Consider the following 23,219-nt stretch of genomic DNA (forward strand, 5'->3'; position numbering starts at 1 on the left):
GGAAACCATTTATTGGGGTTTTTTGAAGTTAGACGGAGTGCTACGGAAACGGACCGTGTAAAAATGAGTTCTGGTATTGTGGTCAATTTTTCTTCCGAAACGCCGATATAAGACTTTATTTATGAAGATATCACTTTTTGTGGACTACAGTTATGGTTGTAGCAATGTTTTTATTCTTGAACCGTGAGCTAGTTCACAGCTTTAGGAACATCATTCATATACCAAAAATTGATTAATATTTTTATGCATACATTTAGGAACATTGCTTGCAGCCCGACTATACGACGTGAACTGATGCGTTTTTCTTAGTTATGATATAATTTTTGTGGTTATCAAGTAGTTCTCAAAATCAAAACACCTATCCATTCCTATAGGACTTTTAAAATCAACTTTAAGAGGGGGCGTAAGGTATTATTGGTGAAAAAATATCATCCCCATTTTTTTTTGCGTTACAGAAAGTGTTAGTCTCTTTAGTCAATTTCCATACATTTATCCACCATTTTACTGAATTTTCATTGCAAAATATTGAAATCTGAGTGAGTGACGGTGAATCTTCAGGAGGCAGCTGGAAAAATGCGGTGCACACCATACTCAAATTCACGTGAATGTTGCACAGTTCTTGTTTACATTATTGACCTTTTAAGTACTATTATTTTTACAATAATGTGTTAATCGTTTTCTAAAGCAAAAAGCGGACTTTTAGCTTCAAAGCGCTACGAAAAATTAAAAAAATCGAGAAAAAATAAAAGCTCTTGTAGTTACCTAGGAAACGATGTGAAGAAGAGCTGTGCGAAATTGCAGAATATTTTGAGATATGGTGTACACCCAAAACAACTTTTCGACGAGGTGTCTTCGGAGATACATTGTCACTCGTTCAATTTTCAGTATTTTGAAATGAAGTTTTTACAAAATATTGTTCAATTGTGGCATTATTGTATGGAAATGGATTGAATATACTGTACTGCCACAACAAATTTTTGAAAAAAATATCTTTTTACCGAATTAACAATACCCTCCCTTTAATAAGCAAAAAAGCTGTGCGCATACCCCGGCCAGTTTTGTAACAAGTACTAAAAGCCATGCACTAAAGTAACTTAGAATACCCAATCTACTGTATAAAAATTCCAATAAACAACCTACGACATCCGCTGCTAAAACACAATCAAGCAGCTGACCAATACCTGATGCGTTTAGTATCTTCAAACTGTCAAAATTACAATGATCGCGTTTGGTGTCTCCAAAAAACTAGCACCACTAATAAAGCAACAAACATCGATAAAAACGGATATAGAATAGCAACGCCAAAGAACACGAAACAGATGGCGAACAACAAGATATCCATACCGCTGCTGACAAGGACGTGTACGATAGCGTGAGAGAAATTTGGTACCATTCCTTATCAAACAAACAAACTGAAAAAATGCGAAAGAAGGCAGATCAAATGAGTCTCAAATTTTAGTTGGAATTCTGCTTTGTACATATTATAAAAACATAACAGGCACACGGCTCAGTCAAGCTAACGCATTAAGCCGTAAAAAATAAATTAATAACAACAAAGAATAATAAAATAAATAAAAAGAATAAACATAATAAATTTGATAAAATAAAGAGAATTAATATAATGAATCAAATAAATACATTCAAAAAATGCATAAAATAAATGAAATGAGCGCCGCCGTTATTCGTCTCAATGGTGACTGTATTAAGCATGCAGTGCTTGCGATCGTCTGCCTTCTTGTGCTGTGGTAAAGATATGACGGAAACTCAACAGTAGAAGGTTTTTAATGGCTGTTGTATGTTTTCAATTTTGTCGTTAAGCTGTCAATATTAGGTTTACTGAGGTAGTAAAAAGGAGGAATCAGAGCGAACAGGAAGAAGTTCGAGTAAATACCAAAAAAATCAATCTAGTCATCATTATATCAATGAAGGGAGAGAGCTGGCGGCGTAGGATTATCGGTACTATTATCCAGAGTAGCAAAGTAGAAATCGATCAAAGGATTTTGAGTTAGAGTTAGAATTAGAGTTAGAATTACGGGGATTCCAAGCAAAAGATTATAACTGCCCCTAGCAGACAGCAGAATTAGCCTTGAAAAACCCACAATACTGCGCAGTGGCAATTCTCCAGTCATAGATATACTGTAGCATAGGGTAATGCGTTTACGCCAGAGTGGCTAAGAATGTTAGGTCAGAATCCCAGCCAGTCGGAATATTGTTTCACGGACTTTGATCTCCGCTATTCCACTTGTGTATTTTCCGATATGTTTCCTTGTTAGTTCTACATAGTTTAAGAAATAGTAATATAAATTAACTTTTTAATCATTCTAGCTAGAGCCAAAGGACCTTCAGCAAAGTTGTAGAACGACAAATTTTGGAAAAGTTTGCTGAAGACATGTCTGTCATATTTTTCATTTTATTTTAAAGATATTTTTCACATATTTTCATTTTTTTATTTTTTTAAGCTCTATCTGTCATATTTTTCATTTTACAACAAATTTAAAATCGAAGGTTAGGGTGTTCCTTAGTGTTTCTTAGAATAGCCGATTTTTATACAATTTTTGCGGTATTGATTTAAAACTAAAGTGGTCTTCAGACAACTTTAAGATTGTTTGAAGGCGAATAATTTGTTTCATGGCATCATACATCTAACTTTTATCCTCAAAACTTATGAGCAATTTTTCGTCAAAAATAGGGTTCTTTAGAATAACAATACCACTCATTGGGGCAAACAAAAGTTAATTCTATAAATAAAATCATGATTAGAGTTATAATTGAGCAAAAAATGGCGAATACGATATTTTTAAAAACTTCATAAAATTTATTTTAAGAAATGTATTTTTGATATATTAAGTGCTTATATCTTTTGAATAAAAAAAGCTAGAATTTTGATATGTTAGAAGAAAATATTCGTCTTTAAAAACTTTGAACAACATCTGAAGGATAGGTTGAAAAAAAAATGAAAACTGAAAAGGTTATATTACAAAATTGGTTTTTCATGGATTCACCTTTTGTGACATGCTTAAATTATTTTCACGGTGGACAATATACAACATATAGTTTCGTTTTCATGATAAAATATTGCACTTTATAATACTTTTATTTTAAATAGTGAGTAGGGTGGTTCTAATTTTTTGAAAATCAGAAAATTAACTTTTTAAAGGTTCGAAATAGTTTCGCTGTCTTCCAGAACATTGAAGAAAATAAAATTTACAAAAAAAACTGTTGAAGATACTGGAACTCTGTGTCATGTACTTTATAGTTTTTAGTAATTTTTAGGTCGTGCGAGAATCATAAACAAGTTTTAATGAATGACACGTATGGATTTTTTTTTTGGCCGTCATTCACATTAGAGGATATATACATACGGGAAAAAATTAGTTGGCGCAAAAATAGATAAAAATTCGTCTGTGGTTCCCATTTTCGGAGCCTTGACTATATATAAATGTACGGCTGCCAAGAACCTGATAAGCAACATCGTCGCTATTGTGCTATCTTATAAGAAACGCCATTTTTGACGGAACTAGATATGCCGCATTACTTGTCTAAAAAAACTCTACAAAGTGGCGTTTTCAGAATTTTCATATTCTGCTTGGTTACTGAGATATAGCGAGAAAAATGCAGAAAAATTCTGTGATTTTTGCTTATAACTACAGTATCTGGGGATTTGCATAAGGTATATTGATGTATTACATATTTTTTATGTAAAACTGTCTGAGTAACACAATGTCATAATCATATAATATAATAAAAATATGTACACGAATTGTGAGAAAAATGCAGTTTAGGTTTTAAACTGGAAATATAGCATATTCGGCAACACTGCAACCAAAAAATTTTTTTTCAAGATTCTCTGACTCATTTCCTTCAAAATGCATCTAACCGATTGTTTATAGACCAAATTAAGCCATATATATGAATAAAAGTTAATAACACGGTGCTACAGTGATTTTGTACTTTTCAAGAGACCTAGTATAGGTTATAGATCTCATCAACTGCAACACAAAACCATGCATGAAAAATGTTGTATACCCTCAAAATCTTGATTTATAGCAAAAAACGGTTTTTCGAAACTTTCGGCACTAAAAAAATTATTGCGTTATCATTTTTCAACCGGTTTTAAATTTTTTGAGTGTTTTGGAAAGAAGAAGAAATTTTCTTTCCTACGGTATGCTATGTTATGTTATTTTGTTAAAAGTACTATGCGGTTTTGGGACAACAATATGAAAGTTACCATTATTTTACTATTTTTTCATTAAGAATATGAAAATTGCTCATTTATTTTAATTTTGCATTTAATTCCGCATTCAATGACCTATTTTTGATCAAATTCGGTTGAAAAATGGCTGAGTTATTAATTTCTTTTCATATTTAGAAACCTGCTCGCAAAATCGGTTGAAAAGTGACCGCTATAAATCAAGATGTCACAAAGTTTCAATTTCCAGCTATGGATAAAACATGGGAATTTCCTTATTTGAAACCTAAAAAGGCACCCGTGTACCGCGTCGGACACATAACGGTTAATGTTCATTTGAATAGATTTTCGTCCTATGAGGTATTACGGTTGTACCGGTTTGTATGACAAATTCCTATGTGGCCTCAATAGCCAACCTGTAAACCCGGAACCAAATGTCAGAACCGAATGAAATTCAATAGCAGTCAATGGGAGTATTATATCTTTCATTTGAAATCAGGTATGTAAAAATCGATTAAGAGTTGGCTGGAAAATAGGTGTAACAAGTCCCTGAGTGAGTTCCCCAGTGGCATCAAGAACCGTCATAGGTGGCAAATGTGGTCAAAGCTACTTTGGTTGGTCATTAGTGATCTAATGTGAAATTAGAGTTAGTGAAATCCATATGATGTTGGGCCCATTTCAATGTGTATTTACATCATTTGGACATCATAGGGTTACCAGTTTATGTAAATTTGCTGTTTGACCGCACTCTTCAACCCGTAACTCCAGAACCGGAAGTCCGATCAATTGAAATTCAATAGGAGCTTAGGGGGCGTTTTATCGTTAATTTGAAATTAACTTTGTGCAAATCTAATCAGCCATTTCCGAGAAAAGTGAGTGACATTATTTGACACACACAGACATTTTGCGATCTCGACGAACTGAATACATGACACTCGGTCCTTGGCTGAAAATCTATGGTTTGAGTGATTGCATAGCCTTTCTTTATATGAGGTACGCAAAAAACTTTTTCACCTACATCAGCTAACATGATTTAATGTTATAGCTCAACTCCGAATTGGATCCCCCACTAGCAAAGCATGATTTATTGTGCTCTAAAAACCTCTCCTGCAATTTTGCTAAAAAACTTTAGTTGTTCACCTAGTATTTCGGGCCTATGGAAAAAAGATTGATTTAAAAAATTTTAGTAAGCGCGGTTCTATTTGTTTTTCGATCTACTACCACTAAAAGATAGTCGTAATTGATTGGGTTCATCCAGTGGCGGATCCAGGGGGAGGGTCTTAGGGGTCCGGACCCCCCGAAATTTTTTAACTTTTTGAGAAATTTTTAAATAGCTTCTATTTCAAATTCATTCTAAGTCCAAATCATTCCAAACCAGATTCGATTACCAAAACTGATTTTAAATAAATGAGGGTATTGTATTGTACAATGAACATTTCAAGGTCGAAATTTTGGACCCCCTCCGAAATTTTTTTCTGGATCCGCTCCTGGGTTCATCCGAACAATAACATTAAATTAAAATGTTACTAAGTAAACATTGAAATTAAAAATAGAAAAGGATTATTTTAATACAAGTTGCAGATAAACCTTTTGATCGCATAACTATTCGCTGCAAGCAATGAAAACTGTTGGATGCAACCTGCGGATTCAACCTTAGACGAAATATAGATCAAAATTCTCGCATTTTCGTTAGTCGTCTTTTGACGCCATCACAGACACTGCCACTATATCCGAAGCTTTGCTACAGCTCGCACGCAAACAAATGTCTGCTGTTATTATTTTTATCTGAAAACACATATACTGTCTTGATTGTTTATTAGTGTAGGACTGCCGACGGTGCGGAAGCTTTCGTGTTCATCAGACCGAGATTTTCCGAACTTTCCCGCTCTCTTCGGTGATGCTGAACTGCCGGAAAGAGAGTAGGATACTACCGAAAGCTACTGCTGGTGTTGGTTGCTTCTGGTATCGCGCCGAGTCCCGGAAAGAGCCACCATCGTACGGGCTTAGTTAGGGAGCTGCACAGTTCGGGGTTTGCCTTCGTCGTGATCGCACGTTGTCGTCGTACCGTGTCCTTCAACGTTCGAGTGTGTGTATAAATGTATGCTACCGTTTTCCTTGGTTTGAGGCTGCAAAATAGAATGTGAGATGAGAAAAGAGTGGATAGGGTTAAATTGTGCCAGTAAAAGGTGAAAAATTAGTGCAAATAAGAACAACGAAAAAACATTGCTCAAAAATGCAATGTTCGCAAAAATGTAATCAGCAGTGGGATGGGTAGAGAAAAACGTGGGTATTGAGATAGAAAAAAAGAAATCACAATCGTATTTATAGAAGATTGAATAGTAGCGTATTGGTTTCACAGAGGATGAGGAAAAACGTGTAGGAATCTAGTGCTACATGGTAGAACGGTTGATTGGGCAGTGAAAAGTGAGTGGAAATCTTACTCCATTGGATGAGGAAAGTGATTGCCAAAGAGTGGTACTCTAATTTTACCAATCGACAGATCATCGGGAGAATGAGAGATGTTGATGAAAATTGCACAATAATGCACTCAGATATTAGTGCGGAGTTTCCCAGGAGGCTGCCCTTGGTTGAGCAATATGACACGGATGAATTGGATAACTGGAAGCAAATGTGCATCACAAAGTTTTTTTTCGTGTGCTTCGTAATATCAAAAAAGTGAAAAAGTAACATATTTCATAATCGCGTTTTGTCGAGAAAATATATCGATGATGTGTGCATTGTTTTAACATTCTGGCAACAGTTCAACCAACCGCAGATAATGAAGAAGCTTTAGCTTCGTCGTGCTGCTTTATTTATAATTTAGTTGCGAATATTTAGCAGCAGATGAAAGACGAGATGGGCAACATACAGTTTTAAAAATAATCCGGTGAAGCCAAGAAAAAGCACTCAGGCAACAGAGAGCGAAAATCTGCGCTCGAAAAAAAACGCCTGCTGTGAACCGTGCTGTGCGGGAAAACGAGCAGTGTGAGTGAAAAATCCCGCATTAGATCCGACAGTGAGTGAAAAATTAGAGAAAACAAATTATAACAGTGACAACAATAGTCTGATTAAGTCGCTAACGAATTTAATTCGTTGTCAAGCCAGTGAAATAATGAACCAAGGAGAACGAGGCATGGAAATCACATTCGTCTGACCACCGTTGTTAAGATTTTTTCTGCTTTTGCTTTAAAACAAGGCGTGAAAATCACACTCACCGTTACGTAATGCGTGTGTACGAGGGACACTTGGAGAAACATTCGAAAGCCTTAGGATGGTTTTCTGCAATTAGTTCGATTACGTGCTGGTAGAGCAGGGCATCAACGGGAATATCGTATATTCCCTTTGATCATTCCTTTTGAGCAAACGGTTCGACTCAACCACGTATCAGCGGGGATCTACTACAGTAGCAGGAAGAAAAACAACTCCGCGAAAGATTCTCTCTTCTTTGTCAAAAGAAGACAACGCGTGTGCATGTGTGAGTGAATAGTGATTGTTTTTGTTCATAATTCTACTTCACAAAGCATTTCCTTAGTATCCCGTATTTCGTAGCATTCAGTGTACACGGTGGTTCGTGCTTGGGCAAATAAAATCATCTGAGCAAGCTGGCTGCTCTAGCTGATTACTTCGAAGGTACGAAATGATTTTAAGCTTGTTTAAATTCTTACGTATGTTCACGACAGATAACCACACGCAATGCGTAGTACATCAACTTTTACACTCCGAATGAGAGAGGCGGAATTTCATTGATTGTGAGTTGTTAGTCAAAGTGAGCTCCACTGAGACGATTTCTTCCAGGGGATGCTCATCATTGAACAATCAATATCAAATCAACCACTTTTTTTATCTGGTCGCTAGCCCGTAGTCAGGATTTTGTTTCGGGAGCGGCTTTAAAATTATTGCACCTTTCATTCTGGTCCGATGAAATATTCTAAATATTCTAGTTGAAAACGAAAATCGAATTGAAATGCCTTTTAACATTGTTTTTTAAAGAGCGTTGGAAGTAGAAATCGCTGTTAATTGATCGGTAGATGGGTCTTGCACGGTATTATTAATTATTATTAATTGAATTAAATTAATCATTCTACTCATTTTATGAATTGGGTAGCTTGATTCATTTTGTTTGCGTTATTATTTTTTTAATCATTCGTTTTATTGGTGTTCTATGATTTATTCAGTATATTCGAGGTTTTATTCGCGCAGTACTAAAAACTGTGTCACACCTCTAGTTTTGTGCCTACGTCGCATGATAAAAGAAATCTCTAACGGGAAAACAAAGCGGTATGTGTACTGAATAATTCAAAAAAATAAATAAATCGGGCCAATACTTTTATGAAAAGTTTTCCTCGGCAGCAGTATCTAACAGCAATGTAATCAATTACGTTTCAGGTTGTCAGTGTTTTTTGCTGGTCTTCAAAATTCAAATTTAAAAGTCGAATCATGCAAATTCAAAACCTATTTAATAGATATTTTGCAATTACATTTTTTTAAACGTAAAATTTTTACAATATTGAACTACTATAGCTGGTGATTTTATCATTTAAGAATTATATAATAACAAAAAATCCATATAATAACAAATAATCCAGATTCAAATGTAATAATCCAGATTGAAATGCAATTTAAAACATTCAATTAACGGAAAATTAGCAATATTTGGAATCAAGATATGTTTCAATTTTCGTCCCTCTAAATTTTATATTCACCCCTTGCTCAATTGATTCGTCCCCATGCTCTCACGCATAATTTCATGAATTCTATCTTTGCAATGTCACAGAGTAGATAATAGAGAAAATATTAGACAAATCCAGGTTATATTTTCAATACTAGCGCTTGTATGTATAGATCTAGTCATGGTTTTCGATTGAAAATAGCTCTTTTCCCAAGGTAAACAACTCTAAAACGGGCAAAAAAAATCCATAACTAAATGAAGTTACTAGAAAAATACTCTAAATGCTTGAAAAATCAGGACTTCTACCAAAATAGTTACAGTAAAGATTGGCTGATTTTACCATGAAACGCATTTAGAAACTGTTTTCGTATTTGTACAGGATTAAAAACTTATTTGCTTTCGGGTTTGCAGCAGGTGCAACAGACACGTCAATTAATAGATATAGCATACGTTTTAAAAATTATTTTCGAATCATCAGCTGATATTCTTTTTGTAAATCGTGTATGAAACACAAAAGCATTTTGTTCAAATATTTCGAATATTTCCAAACTGACTTCAGATACTCACTTATATTAATCACTGACAGAAACTCCGTTGTATTTGTTTTTAATAATCTACTACTTTTAACATACATAACATACTTTTCATACGAATTAATTTTTGTCTTTAGGAACATGGGGCTATTAGAACGCGATTTCTCAGAAAATCGTAAGACTTTCTGACTGTCGTACATATTTGTGGAAGCGCCATTTTGAAACATTAATGTTGACAGCTGAATCTCATTCTTCAGTTTTTTAGAAAAGTGATACAGCGTGTTTTTTAAATAACAAAATCGTGATTAAAGTAGCCAATAAAAGTGAAGAAAATACAGGTAAGCATTTTGGAAAAGCTTGAGGCTCCTATTTTATTGGAATGATTTTTGTTTGTTGATATTTTCAAAACGATCACTGCTTTTGTGCGAAATGAGCGTATGGGTAACCCCGGACCGCCAATTTCATCAACAACCGTTCAGCGGCATGCGCCGGCGCGTGCGATTGCGTAGCCACAACAAAGAAAATACATGAGACGCCAATCGACAGCTATAACTACCCAGATTTATTTTTTCACACTTTTTTGCCTCTTAAGTAGTTTCTCCAATAATGATTTCATAGGTAAACCAATCCATTATAAACAAAATTTCAAAAATTGACAGTCTAAATTGCTCTGTAGGTCCGAATTACCCGTACTTTGTAAAAGGATGGACAAACGAAGAGTTTTGCAAATCGTCGCCTAGCGCTACTATGGTGTGATATTAATGAACATTTTTAGCTCCAAAAGGTAGCTGAGGTTTCAAACTAACAATTAGGATCGATAAATTCTTTCAAATCTACATTTTAAAAAATACTATTGAAGTAGTCTTATGAATTGTAAATAACATATTTTTGAAATCGAGTGCAACTGCGCTGGATTCGAATATATGTAGACACGCTAAGGGACCATTCATAAATTACGTAACGCTTTTAGGGGGGGTACGACAAGTTGTGACATAGGGGGGAGGGGGTGTTAACTAGATCGTTACGTAACATGTTTCCATCGAAGAACAATTTTTTTTCTTGAAATTTGTTACGTAACAGGGGAGGGGGGATGGGAAAATTTGTGACAATTTGTTACATAGGGGGAGGGGGGAGTCAATTTTGGGCAATTTTTGCGTTACGTAATTAATGAATGGTCCCTAATCAACATGCAAACATTGAAAGATCGTCGTGATCAATTGATTAATTAAATCAATTCGTTTCACGCAAAGTTCTAAAAAATCACAAAACAGTATTTTCTTTTCACGCTGAAACACTTAATACATAACAAACATCCAAACGAATCCATGTTAAAGGAATAGTGAAAAAGTGAAAGTTCATTTGTTTTCTCCGATGTTGGATATCTCTCCTATCATTATCTTTGCTTTTAATCAGTGGCAATTGTTGGCAAATTGTTTTACGTTTGTCGTAGTCACGTGAAATGCAATTTAAACGCGGACATTTTTTTAATACTTAGTACTAAAATAACCACATGTACGGTCACCTATGAGGTACCTGCCTTACCCTCAGCTTCCCTACGACTGCAAATAATACATACAATGTCCTTCTGTTGGTCGAAAACCTGCTAAACGAATGTAGGTCACAGATGTGCAAGTGTAACTTTGGCAAATAGGCTAACTCGTCTGAGCGTGTCCTTTGCCAGTCCGGGCATGAGGACACTGATGCTGGCGACAGCATCAGTGTGATATACTGTCGTTTTGTAGTGGTGATCTCATACCTACTACTGAGCGATAATCGCAGTATTTGCTGCTGCTGTAGCGGCTATTGTGTTGCCAATGAGCGCATATAAAGTTACAGGATTCCTCTCGCTGGTGGGGGGTCTATGAACAAATTGGATTTTTCAAAACCATGGGGCCGTGTGAACTCTTGCATGAGCTGTGAATAAGCACAAAGAGAACAAGGAATCAATTTGTAAACCTTCTAACACTGATGCCGAATAAATTCTGCGCTTGTGGTTGCTCGAGCCTTCATATTCTATTGCTAGTGATAAAAACGATTTGAACAAATTGACACTGTCAAGTCATTTGATTGTGGGATTAATTCGGAAAATGAAATCTATCTCTACCTAGTTAATTTTTAAAACTGTAATATTGAGCAGTATCATAAAGTCTACCATAGTTAATTTTTTTAGAACAACTTAAGACAATACTCTTTCTTTTGGTTAAAATATCGATTCTTCTGAAATTAATGATATAGAAATAATGGTTTCACTGCTTTTGAAATAGGTTGCACATTAAACCTGAATAGAAGGTCCTGCAACGCACTTAAATCTTTAAACGTGATTTACTCAAAACTACATTTTTGAAATTGGTGCACATGCTCCTGAGATGCTTCAAATCATAAATTTCTAGATGTATTATCATCATAGATTCTTGACGTTTAATTTATAAATTTATAGGCAGAAAAAAAACAATTATTACCTCTAATGAAAAATTATGTCACTAAAACGTTGTTCTTGCCAGATTCAATCATTACGCTAAGGATACGATTGCATGATATGAACAGAAATTAAAGTTGAAAAGATTATTGCAAGGCATCAAAAGAAAAGTGAGAACGAACACATATAAAGTAATACAAAATAAAAGTCAAGGCTGCGTTTCGACTTCGTCTCATCAGAAGCCTACACTAACTTATTGTCGAAATAAATTAGCACAGGTTTGACGCTAAATCCCTAAAACGGAAACACACTTGGTGTTTCAATCGAACGACTGGTCAAATCCCTATTGTGGTATTTTTATAATCATTCATTAAACGTAGATTGCACTTGTAGCGTGCTATAAAACTTTAATTGTTAATGGGGGCATGATGTCCCATCCGAGCAGAAGTTCTCTTTATGCCGATGAGACGCAGTGAAGCTGAAACTTACTTTTGCTTAGCAGGACAATGCGAAAGCACTATGCTATATTTTCCCCTTAGGGGAAAATTTGGGTAAGCACCAAAATTTCTCTCCAGGGCGAAGGCACAAATCCTAACTTGAAGTCATGGCCGCACCGAAAAAAATCCGTTCATAAGTTCATGAAAACAATATCACGATTTCGTGAACTGAATGATTTACGAAAATCGTGACCAAGTTCCTGAAATTGTGAATAATAAACAAAAAACTAGTTCGCGTCAAATATATACATGGCGTTACCTTCGAAAGTTTGGTAAGGTTACTGTGGTTGTTCCCTGAACATGTTTAGTTTTTACTGTAATTCTTGTTCACGATTTGAGAATACTTATACGACATTTTAACAATGTTCATGGTTGCAGGAGCTTATTCGTGATTTTTGTGATTACTCATCTAGTTACCGTGATATTTTATTCATGAGTTTGCTATCGGATTTTTTTCTTTCAGAGTGAAGTAATTTATGGTCACGATTGCAGGATCTTAGTCACGATTTTCGTAATTTCTATTTCGTGGTATTCTAGTTATATTCACGATTACAGGATTTTTATAATTTCTTTTCACGTTATTGTGATCACGAGTAGAGTCATTTATGTTCATGAATTCAGGATCTTATTTTTAATATTCTAATCACGTGTAATGTGTTTTATATTCATGATTTGATGGCCACGATTTTCGTAATTTTTACTCATGTTATCTTGATGTTTATGTCACGAGTAGAGTGGTTTATATTCATGATTTCAGGATTTTAGTCACTATTTTTGATATTTTGTCACGAACAGTATGATTTATGTTCTTGATTTTAGGATCTTAGTCACAATTTTCGTAATTTATTTGCACGTTATCGTGATATTTTAGTGATGTAACTGATGTTCATGACATCAGCAGTTTTATTATGATATTCATAATTTCTCTTCGCCTTATCGTGATCTGTTATTTTCTGGTTATTATCGGTTTTTAAACTACATGACGAACACGATTTTTGGCTCTATAATGTATTTTTGGTGTTCAGCGCAGTTTTCTTTTTCGGTCGAGACATCACACTGAACCTTATCAAATGAATAATGATATTCTAGCTTCTAATAGTTTTCTTATGTCTACTGCTCGTGCCTCTAACTGGTCTCTAGCAGCTGGACATATATGACATTTCATGGAATGTTGCATGGAATGCTTCTACCAATAATACTCTAGATTTTGTGAAATAGTTCCTGTGAAAATTTCATTACCATGTTGCATAAAATTGAAAATGATTAGGAATATCTTCTAAATATCACAAGCATGCAAGATAAATCCTATCTCAAGTACTGGGAATCATGAACTAGTTCACAAACTTATTTTTTTCAATTCGTTTATTTGACACGGCTCGTTGCGTGAGCTTAAAGGAGCCGTGGGTCTTTTATATATTTACAGGAAAATAAATAATAAAAAATAACATTTTAATGTGATTCCATTGAATCCTTCACACGCAATTTACCTTTGCGAGCGGAGATTCGTTTCCTAGGCGGCGGAGCATGTCCGGCGTCGCCTGACAACACCTGAGGATCATTCGTTTCACAAACTTATGTATAATATTTCATGATTCTGTGGAATATTTTACGTGCACGAATGGTAACTGGTCAGTCTTGACTATTGTACTAGGAATCATGAACTAGTTCACGAGAACATGAAAACATCTGATGATTTCATGAACTATTTCATGAGCACAAATAGGATGTCGTGGCTATTATACTAGAAATCATGAACCAGTTCACGAATACATGAATAATATTTCATGATTTCGTGAACTATTTCACGGCCACGAATGGTAAGTCGGCACTATTATACTAGGAATCATGAACCAGTTCACGAATACATGAATAATATTTGATGATTTTGTTAACTGTTTCTCGAGCACGGATATTGGATCGTGACTAATATATTAAGAATCATGAATTACTTCACGAGGATTGTATGGATTCATGAATAAAAGAGAGAAAGTATCCTGGCTGATTTGATTTTGTGAACAAATGTTCCTAAATCTATGAATACAATTATAAGTCAACCTTTGGTTTTATGAATAATGTTCTTAAAGTTGTTGTACTATTCATGTACATAAAATCGATTTGGTAATGACATGACACTTAATTTCACAAAGCCAAAACAAATATTTCCACTAATAAAAGCGTTACTGAAGGGAAATTGAACATAAGTGTAAAAGCCATGATTAATGTTCATGGTCATGTTCTCGTAACGTAAAGCTTGGTTGTTCCAGAATTCATGGCTCTTTATTCACGATTTTGGGATAATAACAGAATAATAACATTTAATTAAGAAATGGCACATCTTTGTTTTAGTGCGAGCGGCCTTTATACACCGACAAACTACAAACAACTGATGAGCTAGAGGCATACGTTGAACACGGAATTTCTCCTATTATTTTCGAAAGACCAAAAATTGGACAGACCGAACGAGATTTGTAAAACGTAAACGCGGTGGACATCAATTGGAAATTATTTTTAACTTTAAATTGCGTGCGAATGGTAAGTCGGCTTGAATATTGAAAAACCCAAACCCAACCCGAAATTTTAAAATTTGAAAAACCCGAACCCTACCCGAGCCCGAATATTTTAAAATTGAAAACCCCGAATCCGACCCGAGCCCACGATTGTCGTAATTTCTAATCACGTGATCATGATAGTTTAGTCATAAGTTTACAATCGGATTTTTCTGGCAGAATTCTGCGATTTATGTTCATGATTTCAGGATTTTGTCACGATTTTGGTAACTTATGTTCACGATATCGTAATATTTTAGACTTTTTCTGTCAGAGTACCGAGATTTATATTCAGGATTTCAAGATCCTAGTCAAGATTTTCGTCTTCACGTTATCGATTCGCGATTTCTCTGACAGAAGAATGTGATTCATGTTCATGATTTCATGAAAGTGAAAATGATTTAGAATGTCTTCCAAATATCACAAATACGCAAGATAGATCGTGAGTGTTGTACTATAAATCAAAAACCAATTCACAAGTCCATTAATAATATTTTATAACTTTGTGATCAGTCGACTACAACGTAGCTTTGTGGAGAGAAAGCTGGCCTTTTCAGTAGGATACTCCCGAAATACATTCCTCAAATCGAATAAAATTATTTCTTGCATCACGAATTATCGATATCTTGATACGGTGTTCTATCAGCCCTGAAAAAAATAAAAAAATTTCAGGTATTTATTGTTGGCGTGTCGACGTCTCGGTCGAACAAAACCCTTTTGCGCACCGAGGCGCTGAACGAGACCATTATATTCGATATGTGGAGGTAATATAAAATTTGACCGTTCCGAACTGTTTCACATGATTGTATAGAATACATTAGTGAAAAAAGGATTTTATGATCAGACTTCCGCAAAAGTCATAGTTCCAAGCAAATTTAGCGAATATATTATAATCATAGGCCAAGTTCTTTCGTTTCCCTACAACATGAAACTAGTTGTGCTAAAGTCGGACCAAAATCAAAAGATCAACATGCTTTTGTAGTAAACATAGAATTTGTGGTTTAGGAAATGAAAATCACTAAAAAGTCCGGACATTGCTACGTTTAAACTGCTGTTAAAAATCGTGTTCTTATCCGATGATGATACCATGTTGAATATGTATCATTTAATACATGAGAAGATTTAGGAAAATATCAATATTTTAAACATAATTTTTTGAGATTTTGTCCGACCTCCAACCACGGTGCGAATAATAATGGTTGGTTTGGAATCGTACAATATAATTTTTTCTTATGAGTTATTTGGAAATTAATTCACTTAAAAATAACTATAGAGATCAATTCACTATATGATCCCTGCAACTTGTTTCGGTTCAAAGTATCACCCAAAAATCAATTTCGCTTTGATTTGGGTCGTAGAACTATTATTCTATGGTAATATTTTTATTGCGTACGGTATATTCATTTCGCGCAATGTAGCTATTATACCACACCATGGATCTCCATCACAACTTGGCGTTCAGTTTTAAATCCTTAAATCGTGCCTCGCGTCACTGTGTGTGCATAACATTCGCGATGAACTATATATAAATCAAAATCTCCTTTTAATTGCACTTGTGAATTAGTGATGTACATAGGCGAAACTGCGCATTAGATTTGCAATTTTATGAGAATATCCGTACCTCAGCTGTTACTCTGCCTGTCTCCTTTTTCAAGCGGAAATTGACCGTCCGAGTCCGCCTTGCTGCGTCTATAGCTGTGTCCACATTAAATTGATGATGATACATCATAACTTGCTGACACAATTTTAGTGTTTCAGTCACAATCGTTGTGGTTGCCAGCTTCCATTGTGCAATTAATGGTGTGCGAATAAACAAGTGAATGAATTTACAATTTTTAAGTGGCTATGTTGAAATATTTAACAACGTTCTAGCCTCCATGCGTGCGTCGTAGTACATGTCCCAGAGGCCAATTAATGTGGCCATGCTCGACTGCCCTAACAACAAACTAGCCCTAATTCGTTTCACTCAATAGAAAATTCAAAGCAGCGGTGATGTCCTCCCGAATTCGTTCGCAAAAAGGACCGCTTTGAAGCGTGCTTTTTTCGTTCGGAGAACTACTTGGTTGGTTGCATTTTTATTCACTTAGGGCAGTGTCCCCGGTTGTGGGCTACCTGCCATTTTTTGCTGTGTCCATTGTGCTAGCGTTGTGAAACTTTGCACAGCGTCACTTCTCAACACTAACTAGTTTTTGTTAAGAAGTAACGCTGTGACATCGATTAGCATTTTCTGTGTTGAGCACGGTGTTGAACGAATAACAGACAAATTATTTTCCAACATAAAGTTATTAATTTTTTCCCGAAACATCATTAAAAGATGGTGAGCGAAATAGACATAAACTATGTGTGAGAGGTGTAGTTTATCGCACAGAATTTTTTTTAAATCATGTAATGATCAAATTCCCGGCCGCTTTGTGTATCCAATTGACATATGATGCCGAAGAAAGTGCCGACAACACCACCGACTGAACGAGCAAACAAAAAGTCATCATAGAGAAGTTCATCTTTTGAAGAAAATGATGTTTGTATTATTCGCATGGGTAAAATGCTAAACAAATGTTCTAAAAAAAATTCAATTGCCTGGAACATGAAAGCGACCAGTACATTTGAAATGTGCAAATATGAACAACAGTTATTTCATTCGGAGACGGAAAAAAGTTGAAAATCACTATGCTAGACTCATTGTCCAGTCTCCCTGCTTTGATTATCTAGTTTGTCCGGGGCTCTTGATTGAATGTTCTATTTTTTGTTCCTACTTACGCTAGCCGACTCATTAGCTGTCGAAATGTTTTCGTTACAGCAAGAATTAAAACCAAATCGATGTTATAACTACATTTTACTAGAACTCTACCCAATAACAAATGATACGGTTCAGCATAATTATTTTCTGTTATTTTAATGCTTTTTACTCACTAATTATCGCATATGAACGCACTGCCTTTATCATTCAAATAAAAAAATCAAAACATAACATTGCTCATCAAATTGATTGTGAATGTGCTCATCTCTATCTGTTTTCTTTCTTTTCTCTTCTCTTGTTTCCATCTCGGTTGCAGATATTTTCCTTTCATTAACCAGTAAGAAAAATACTACTAGCAAAAGCAAGCAAAAGAAAAGCAAGAAAAGCAAACGCTCGCAGAACATGAGTACAGGTCCCGCACAAGTCGCTGTCGTTTTACCAAATAACAACAACAACAACAGCAGCAGCGTTGTCATCGGCACACCACCCGCCTCCATCAGCACCATCACCTCAGCACCACCATCATCCGCAGCCAATTCCGCATCCGGTCAGGCTTACTCGTCACTGCCGCCGTTACCAACACAGCCGACGGCATCGTCGTCGCCGTCGGTGCTGGCATCGGCATCGATCTCTACTACTACTACTAACAACAACAACAACATCAACAACAACGGTGGAAATAACAGTAGCAGTAACTGTAGCAATAACATGGCAACCCTAGCGACGATCGGGCTGACGACGATGCCGGCGGCGGTGATGGTCAATTCAGTGTCGCAAGTGCCGCCAGCTGCAACTGTCGCTAGTACAAATGCCGTCACCGCACCGCTGCAGAAGGAACTTCCCACGGATTCCACGGTGGTGGAATCGATGAACCGACAGAATAGTCTGGGTGGCCGCCAACGGGTATGTGTGCACTGTTGCTTTTTGTGTGCTTTATTTGTTGTATACTTTCAATCGGATGTGACCCACAATGGTAGTTTTATTGTTTCATTTAACAGAACAATAGTTGATATATTGATTTAATTTAAATATGTTCCTCTAAGGCGTTTTTTATTTCAACAAGTGTTAAGGGAATTTGGGGGTCCGATACATACATATTTTGAACTTTAGTATAAAAGCCAACATTTGGTATTACATAAATATGAAGTTAAATATTGTGTGGTGACATATTGTAGCAGGTTCTCAGGTTGTTGTATTAAACAGAGCCTGCTTGGGTTTGGCTGTTTTTATATGGTTGTATTAAACGGATTTGATTGTTTTTTAAATGATACTGGCAACTGAACTTAAATGATACTGGAAACATAACTCGTTCTGATTTAATTAAAATAGGGATACTATTACCTAATTTATTTTAGCAATACAACACATTAGCTAGACTAGTGTCTGTTATGTTTGTTCATTGCATACACTTAAATGCAAGCTCAGTATTTTATTGAACGTTATTGAAAAGGGGTTATCATTTTATTTTTCAAAAAATGGAACCAAAGTTCCATTGTTTTATTTAAAAGTAAAACTTGAGAATAGCACATTGTCAATGTGCATCTCATCTATCTTGAACAGTATTCACTTAAAACTTAAACTTAAAAAAATATATATATCCTGATATTGTCAGCATAATAAAGCCTGATCAAATCGGGCCATCACTGTATTTGCTCTTAAATGTAATCGACGGGACGCGGATCTGATGGCAATAAGGTTATCCGCATGTCTCAGAGGCTAGTCGACTTATATGCGAATTCCAATCAGGAAAGATGTTTTGTGCAATTTTCCAGTATGCGTAGAATCGAGTGCAAAGCCTGACAAATAGAAGATCAAGTTCGACAACAAATAGTACCAACAAGGCTGTACTTTTCAATCGAGATATTCAAATATATTCCCAAAAAAACAATATAGAACGAAAAAAATCAACCCTTGTTTCCAAAGGAAACCATCAACAGTACACCCCGGAGGACAATGTACTCAACAAATATAACAAAGTAGAACTGGAATGAAAATGGAAAGGTAAACATTACACGAAATTGATTATTCACGAGTCTCACCTATGTGCACCTTATGGTCGGCATAAGTACTGACGGTTTGAACAGCTCTGTCAGCAAGCATGGTTTCGGATGGAAAACCGACGCCAGTTGATGAAAGTAAACCAACATCGGGGCTCCTTTTGGTTGATGGTTGCACTATGGCCGTTTTCCATACATGCTAGCAATCAAATATATTTAACTCGGTTCTTCGAACTTTTTACATTTCTTACAAAAGAAATGTATAGGATTCGCTCAAACTTTGAAAACTTTTTCCGAGGCCCAGAAGGCCGAGAGTCATATACCAATTAACTCAGCTCAACAAGTTGGGACAATGTCTGTAATCCAAAACTTCTAGTGAAAAATTAGTGTGAAATGGTATTAATTGGGGCTTTCGATTCGAATTTTCGTTGCACTCATACAGAAGAATTTCGTCATTCTCAGGGCGTTTTGAAATTCTCACAAAAAATTTTTTTGATCGATATGACTAAAATCATATTTACTTGCAAAAAATTAAGACTTGTCTTACAAGAATGTCGCATGCTTTTCCAAGACTTTAAATACTTATTCTGATAGTTTCAACCATTTTTTTCATAGTACTTTTTTGTATACGACTCATTAATCCATATCGTCGGATCGAGCATTCCGAACGAAAACAATTCGCATAAGGATGACTGGAAAGAGACTACATTATAATCGACTGTATGGACGGCTTTGTGCTATCAACGAAAAACTTCCCATAGTGCGTAGACCATTTGACGGAAAATAAATATTTTTGTTTCAGAAATCTTAGACCAAAAAGACATCTTTGAACAACAAAACAAGTTGAACGTTCCAGCATCCAGATAAAGTAGAAACACAAGATAATCTCAAACGACGCCGCCAGGAGAAGAAGAACGAAAACAAAAAGGTGACAATAGAAAAGAATGGAAACACTGGAAAATTCATTGTAGATTAATAGCCCATTCTTCAAATAATGGGATTTTCATGAACATATCAAAAATTGCTGAAACAACGGTTCTCAAATCCGTCTAGCTAGATTTAATTATTTATTTTACATTTTTCTTCTAAATTTCATTCCATATACTAATTTTTCGGTTCATTTCATGGATTTTATTAGTTTTGTATGTTCTAGTTCATAGTTTTCTTTTACCTATTTTGAATATTTGACTAATTTTAAATATATGATCATTTCATTTTAATCATTTGAGTTCCTTATATCCATTTCATCCATTTTATTTGTTTCATTCTTTGGATTCATTCTAATCAGTTTATTCATATCATGCGTTTAACTTATTTTATTCACTGTTTCCATTTATTCTATTCCTGTTTTCCAACCTAGCAGCAATTGAGGTTTTATAATAATTTTATAGCTACTCATAAAACTTAGATTGCACTTGTAGCGTAGTATAAAACTTCAATTGATGCGTGGGTAGATTATGCAATTTACCCGAGCAAAATCTCATGGGTTCCGACACCATACAACCCCTTGAAAAGACCATGAATATGGTCCGTGCCAAGTTTCACAACCACCAAAATACCATCAAATGATCTCAAGAAACCATAAATACACCAAAATATGGTTTTTATATGGGATTTACCGGACCATGCTGATGATGTTTTCATGGGTTGACCCCATTTAAAACACTATCAAAACACCATGCAGTGAGGGTAAAATTGAACAATGACCATGGGGGTATTATGGGCTTTTCGTTAGCCCGGGTATTCAGTTTCGTTATATTAACTATCTTACTATTTTTTCGGTCATTGATTTCAATCGTTTCATACAAATTACTAATTTGGCACAATTCCATCAATTTCATTATTTTTATAACTTTTTTAATATTATAAAATTTCTCATTAAAGGAAGGAAATACTTAGTTCTGCGATAAGAACTATATACTAAAGAAAATGTTGTGGCAAAGACAAAGTTTATGTTCAAAAATTTAATCACCAAAAACATTTTTTTTTAAATTTTTGTTTTTGTTAATAAGATTCTTAAAAAAAGAAATATTTTAAATGTCATCTTGGAGAGCTAAGGAGTAAAAGGGTTTTTGTAACAAAAAATGTATGCGTGTTTCTATATTTCATATTAATCTGCAAACAAAACTATAATTTAATGGCCGAATATGATGCTGAATGCCAAAATCCATTTAACGAAAATCTTCCAAATCGTGATGGTTTTTTAAGTATTTGGAATTTTGTTTCAAGAAACACAATTAACTCGTTAAATTATATCCTTTTTTAAGTTACTCGTGTTTCTCTATCATGAACTATCAACAATCAAATGTTTATCATTTTAAACACGAAAAAGTTTTTTTAGCGTGTTTTAATTATGCAGAAGCTATTAAGAAGAAAGTTTTCCTAACAAAAACATTTAACATATTTTTGTAATTCATACTATTTGCAGTCAAAAGTACAATTTTCTTATTGAATATGAGTCCAAATGCCATTACAAGCCAAAATGTTCGTAAACAAAATTTCCTAAAATGTAGCTGAGTTTGTTGTTGTTGGGAAATCTTTCTTATTGATAGCTTCTGCATGAGTCAAATACACTAAAAAATCTTTTTAGTGTTTAATATGATAAACATGTCACAACATTTTTGGCAGAGTATATATTTTCGCGCAGAACTATTTATTCCCTTTAACTTATTCTTAGATGGTTTTGCTGTTCAAAATACGGTAAGCGAAGGTTTTTAAATCTAATGCAAAAATTTTTCTGTCGTTTTGAAAAATGATCTCATTGACTGTGGAAAATGTTTAGCCATGCCGCCAAAACGTGTAAAGAATCGAAGATGGACATGGATAGCACAAACATGGTATACGTCTGTTGTTCGGCATATTTGCCGCATAATGAATCATCTGATAATTTCAAAAGGGTTGATCATACAACTGCCCGCCACATAATTTCACAACTCAGATATCAGTCTCAGAGGCACTGAATTGATGGAATTCTTCAGCTTTACAAATCTGCATATACTCGATTAAAAAATTTTGCAGGTTGCTGTCAAAGCATTATTTTTTCAGGCGTAGTCCATGATACGTTGAATGGGTATTGACGACGAAGGTTCCTCGATGCTGGGAGTGGTTCCGTAATATCACAAGGTTGCCGGAGCCCAGCCTAGGCCCAATTAGTCTTGCACTAAATTCAAACTCTCATGAGTTTTTAATGTTTCTGGGTGCGCTGGAAACTCCTTGTTTGATTTGACACCTGAAGCAGTTCGACTTTGAGCAAGAGCTACCTTGAGCTGTTATATTGGGCGGCCTCTCAAGAGAATAATTTGATCTCATTTGCCTGTTGTTTTCAAGAAGAGTGAAATATTGACCCTCTTCCTGAGCGAAGAGAGCATAATGATTTGTCATGGTGTGCAATATGCTCTTTTTAGAATATCTGCAAAAGATTTCTTAAAGCGTCTTTTAGGAGAATGCTACAGATCTCTCGGATTTTATTTGCAAACGGACCAGAGAAATTGATCATATATACTCTCCCCACAATAGTCTTAGTTTTCAGCATTCCCAATACAAGAGTCATCTTAATGGTTCTCTGCGCAATTCTCACACGGATCTTTATTACCGATCTTTATTATAGTGGCTCATTTGCTTGTGATTAGTAAAAT

General features: G+C 35.2%; 1 protein-coding gene across 15 annotated transcripts in view; it reads left to right on the forward strand.

Annotated features, from left to right (window-relative positions):
- Nucleotides 1-23,219, forward strand: part of LOC131693826 (protein encore) — a 100,373-nt gene that overhangs the window by 39,728 nt on the left and 37,426 nt on the right. For 3 of the 15 annotated variants that reach the window (XM_058982010.1, XM_058981998.1, XM_058981999.1), the window contains exon 2: nt 17,904-18,490. The exons of 1 other annotated variant lie outside the window; for it this stretch is intronic. In XM_058982010.1, the coding sequence (XP_058837993.1) occupies nt 17,990-18,490 (501 nt within the window). In that variant the 5' untranslated portion in view covers nt 17,904-17,989. Of the gene's footprint in view, nt 1-6,073; nt 7,665-7,702; nt 7,820-17,903; nt 18,491-23,219 lie in introns of those variants that run through there. 11 more of the 15 variants (XM_058982000.1, XM_058982002.1, XM_058982001.1 and 8 more) reach the window with 11 other exon arrangements.

The sequence above is a fragment of the Topomyia yanbarensis genome, chromosome 3 (genome assembly GCF_030247195.1).
Source record: "Topomyia yanbarensis strain Yona2022 chromosome 3, ASM3024719v1, whole genome shotgun sequence".
NCBI classification, from domain to species: domain Eukaryota; kingdom Metazoa; phylum Arthropoda; class Insecta; order Diptera; family Culicidae; genus Topomyia; species Topomyia yanbarensis.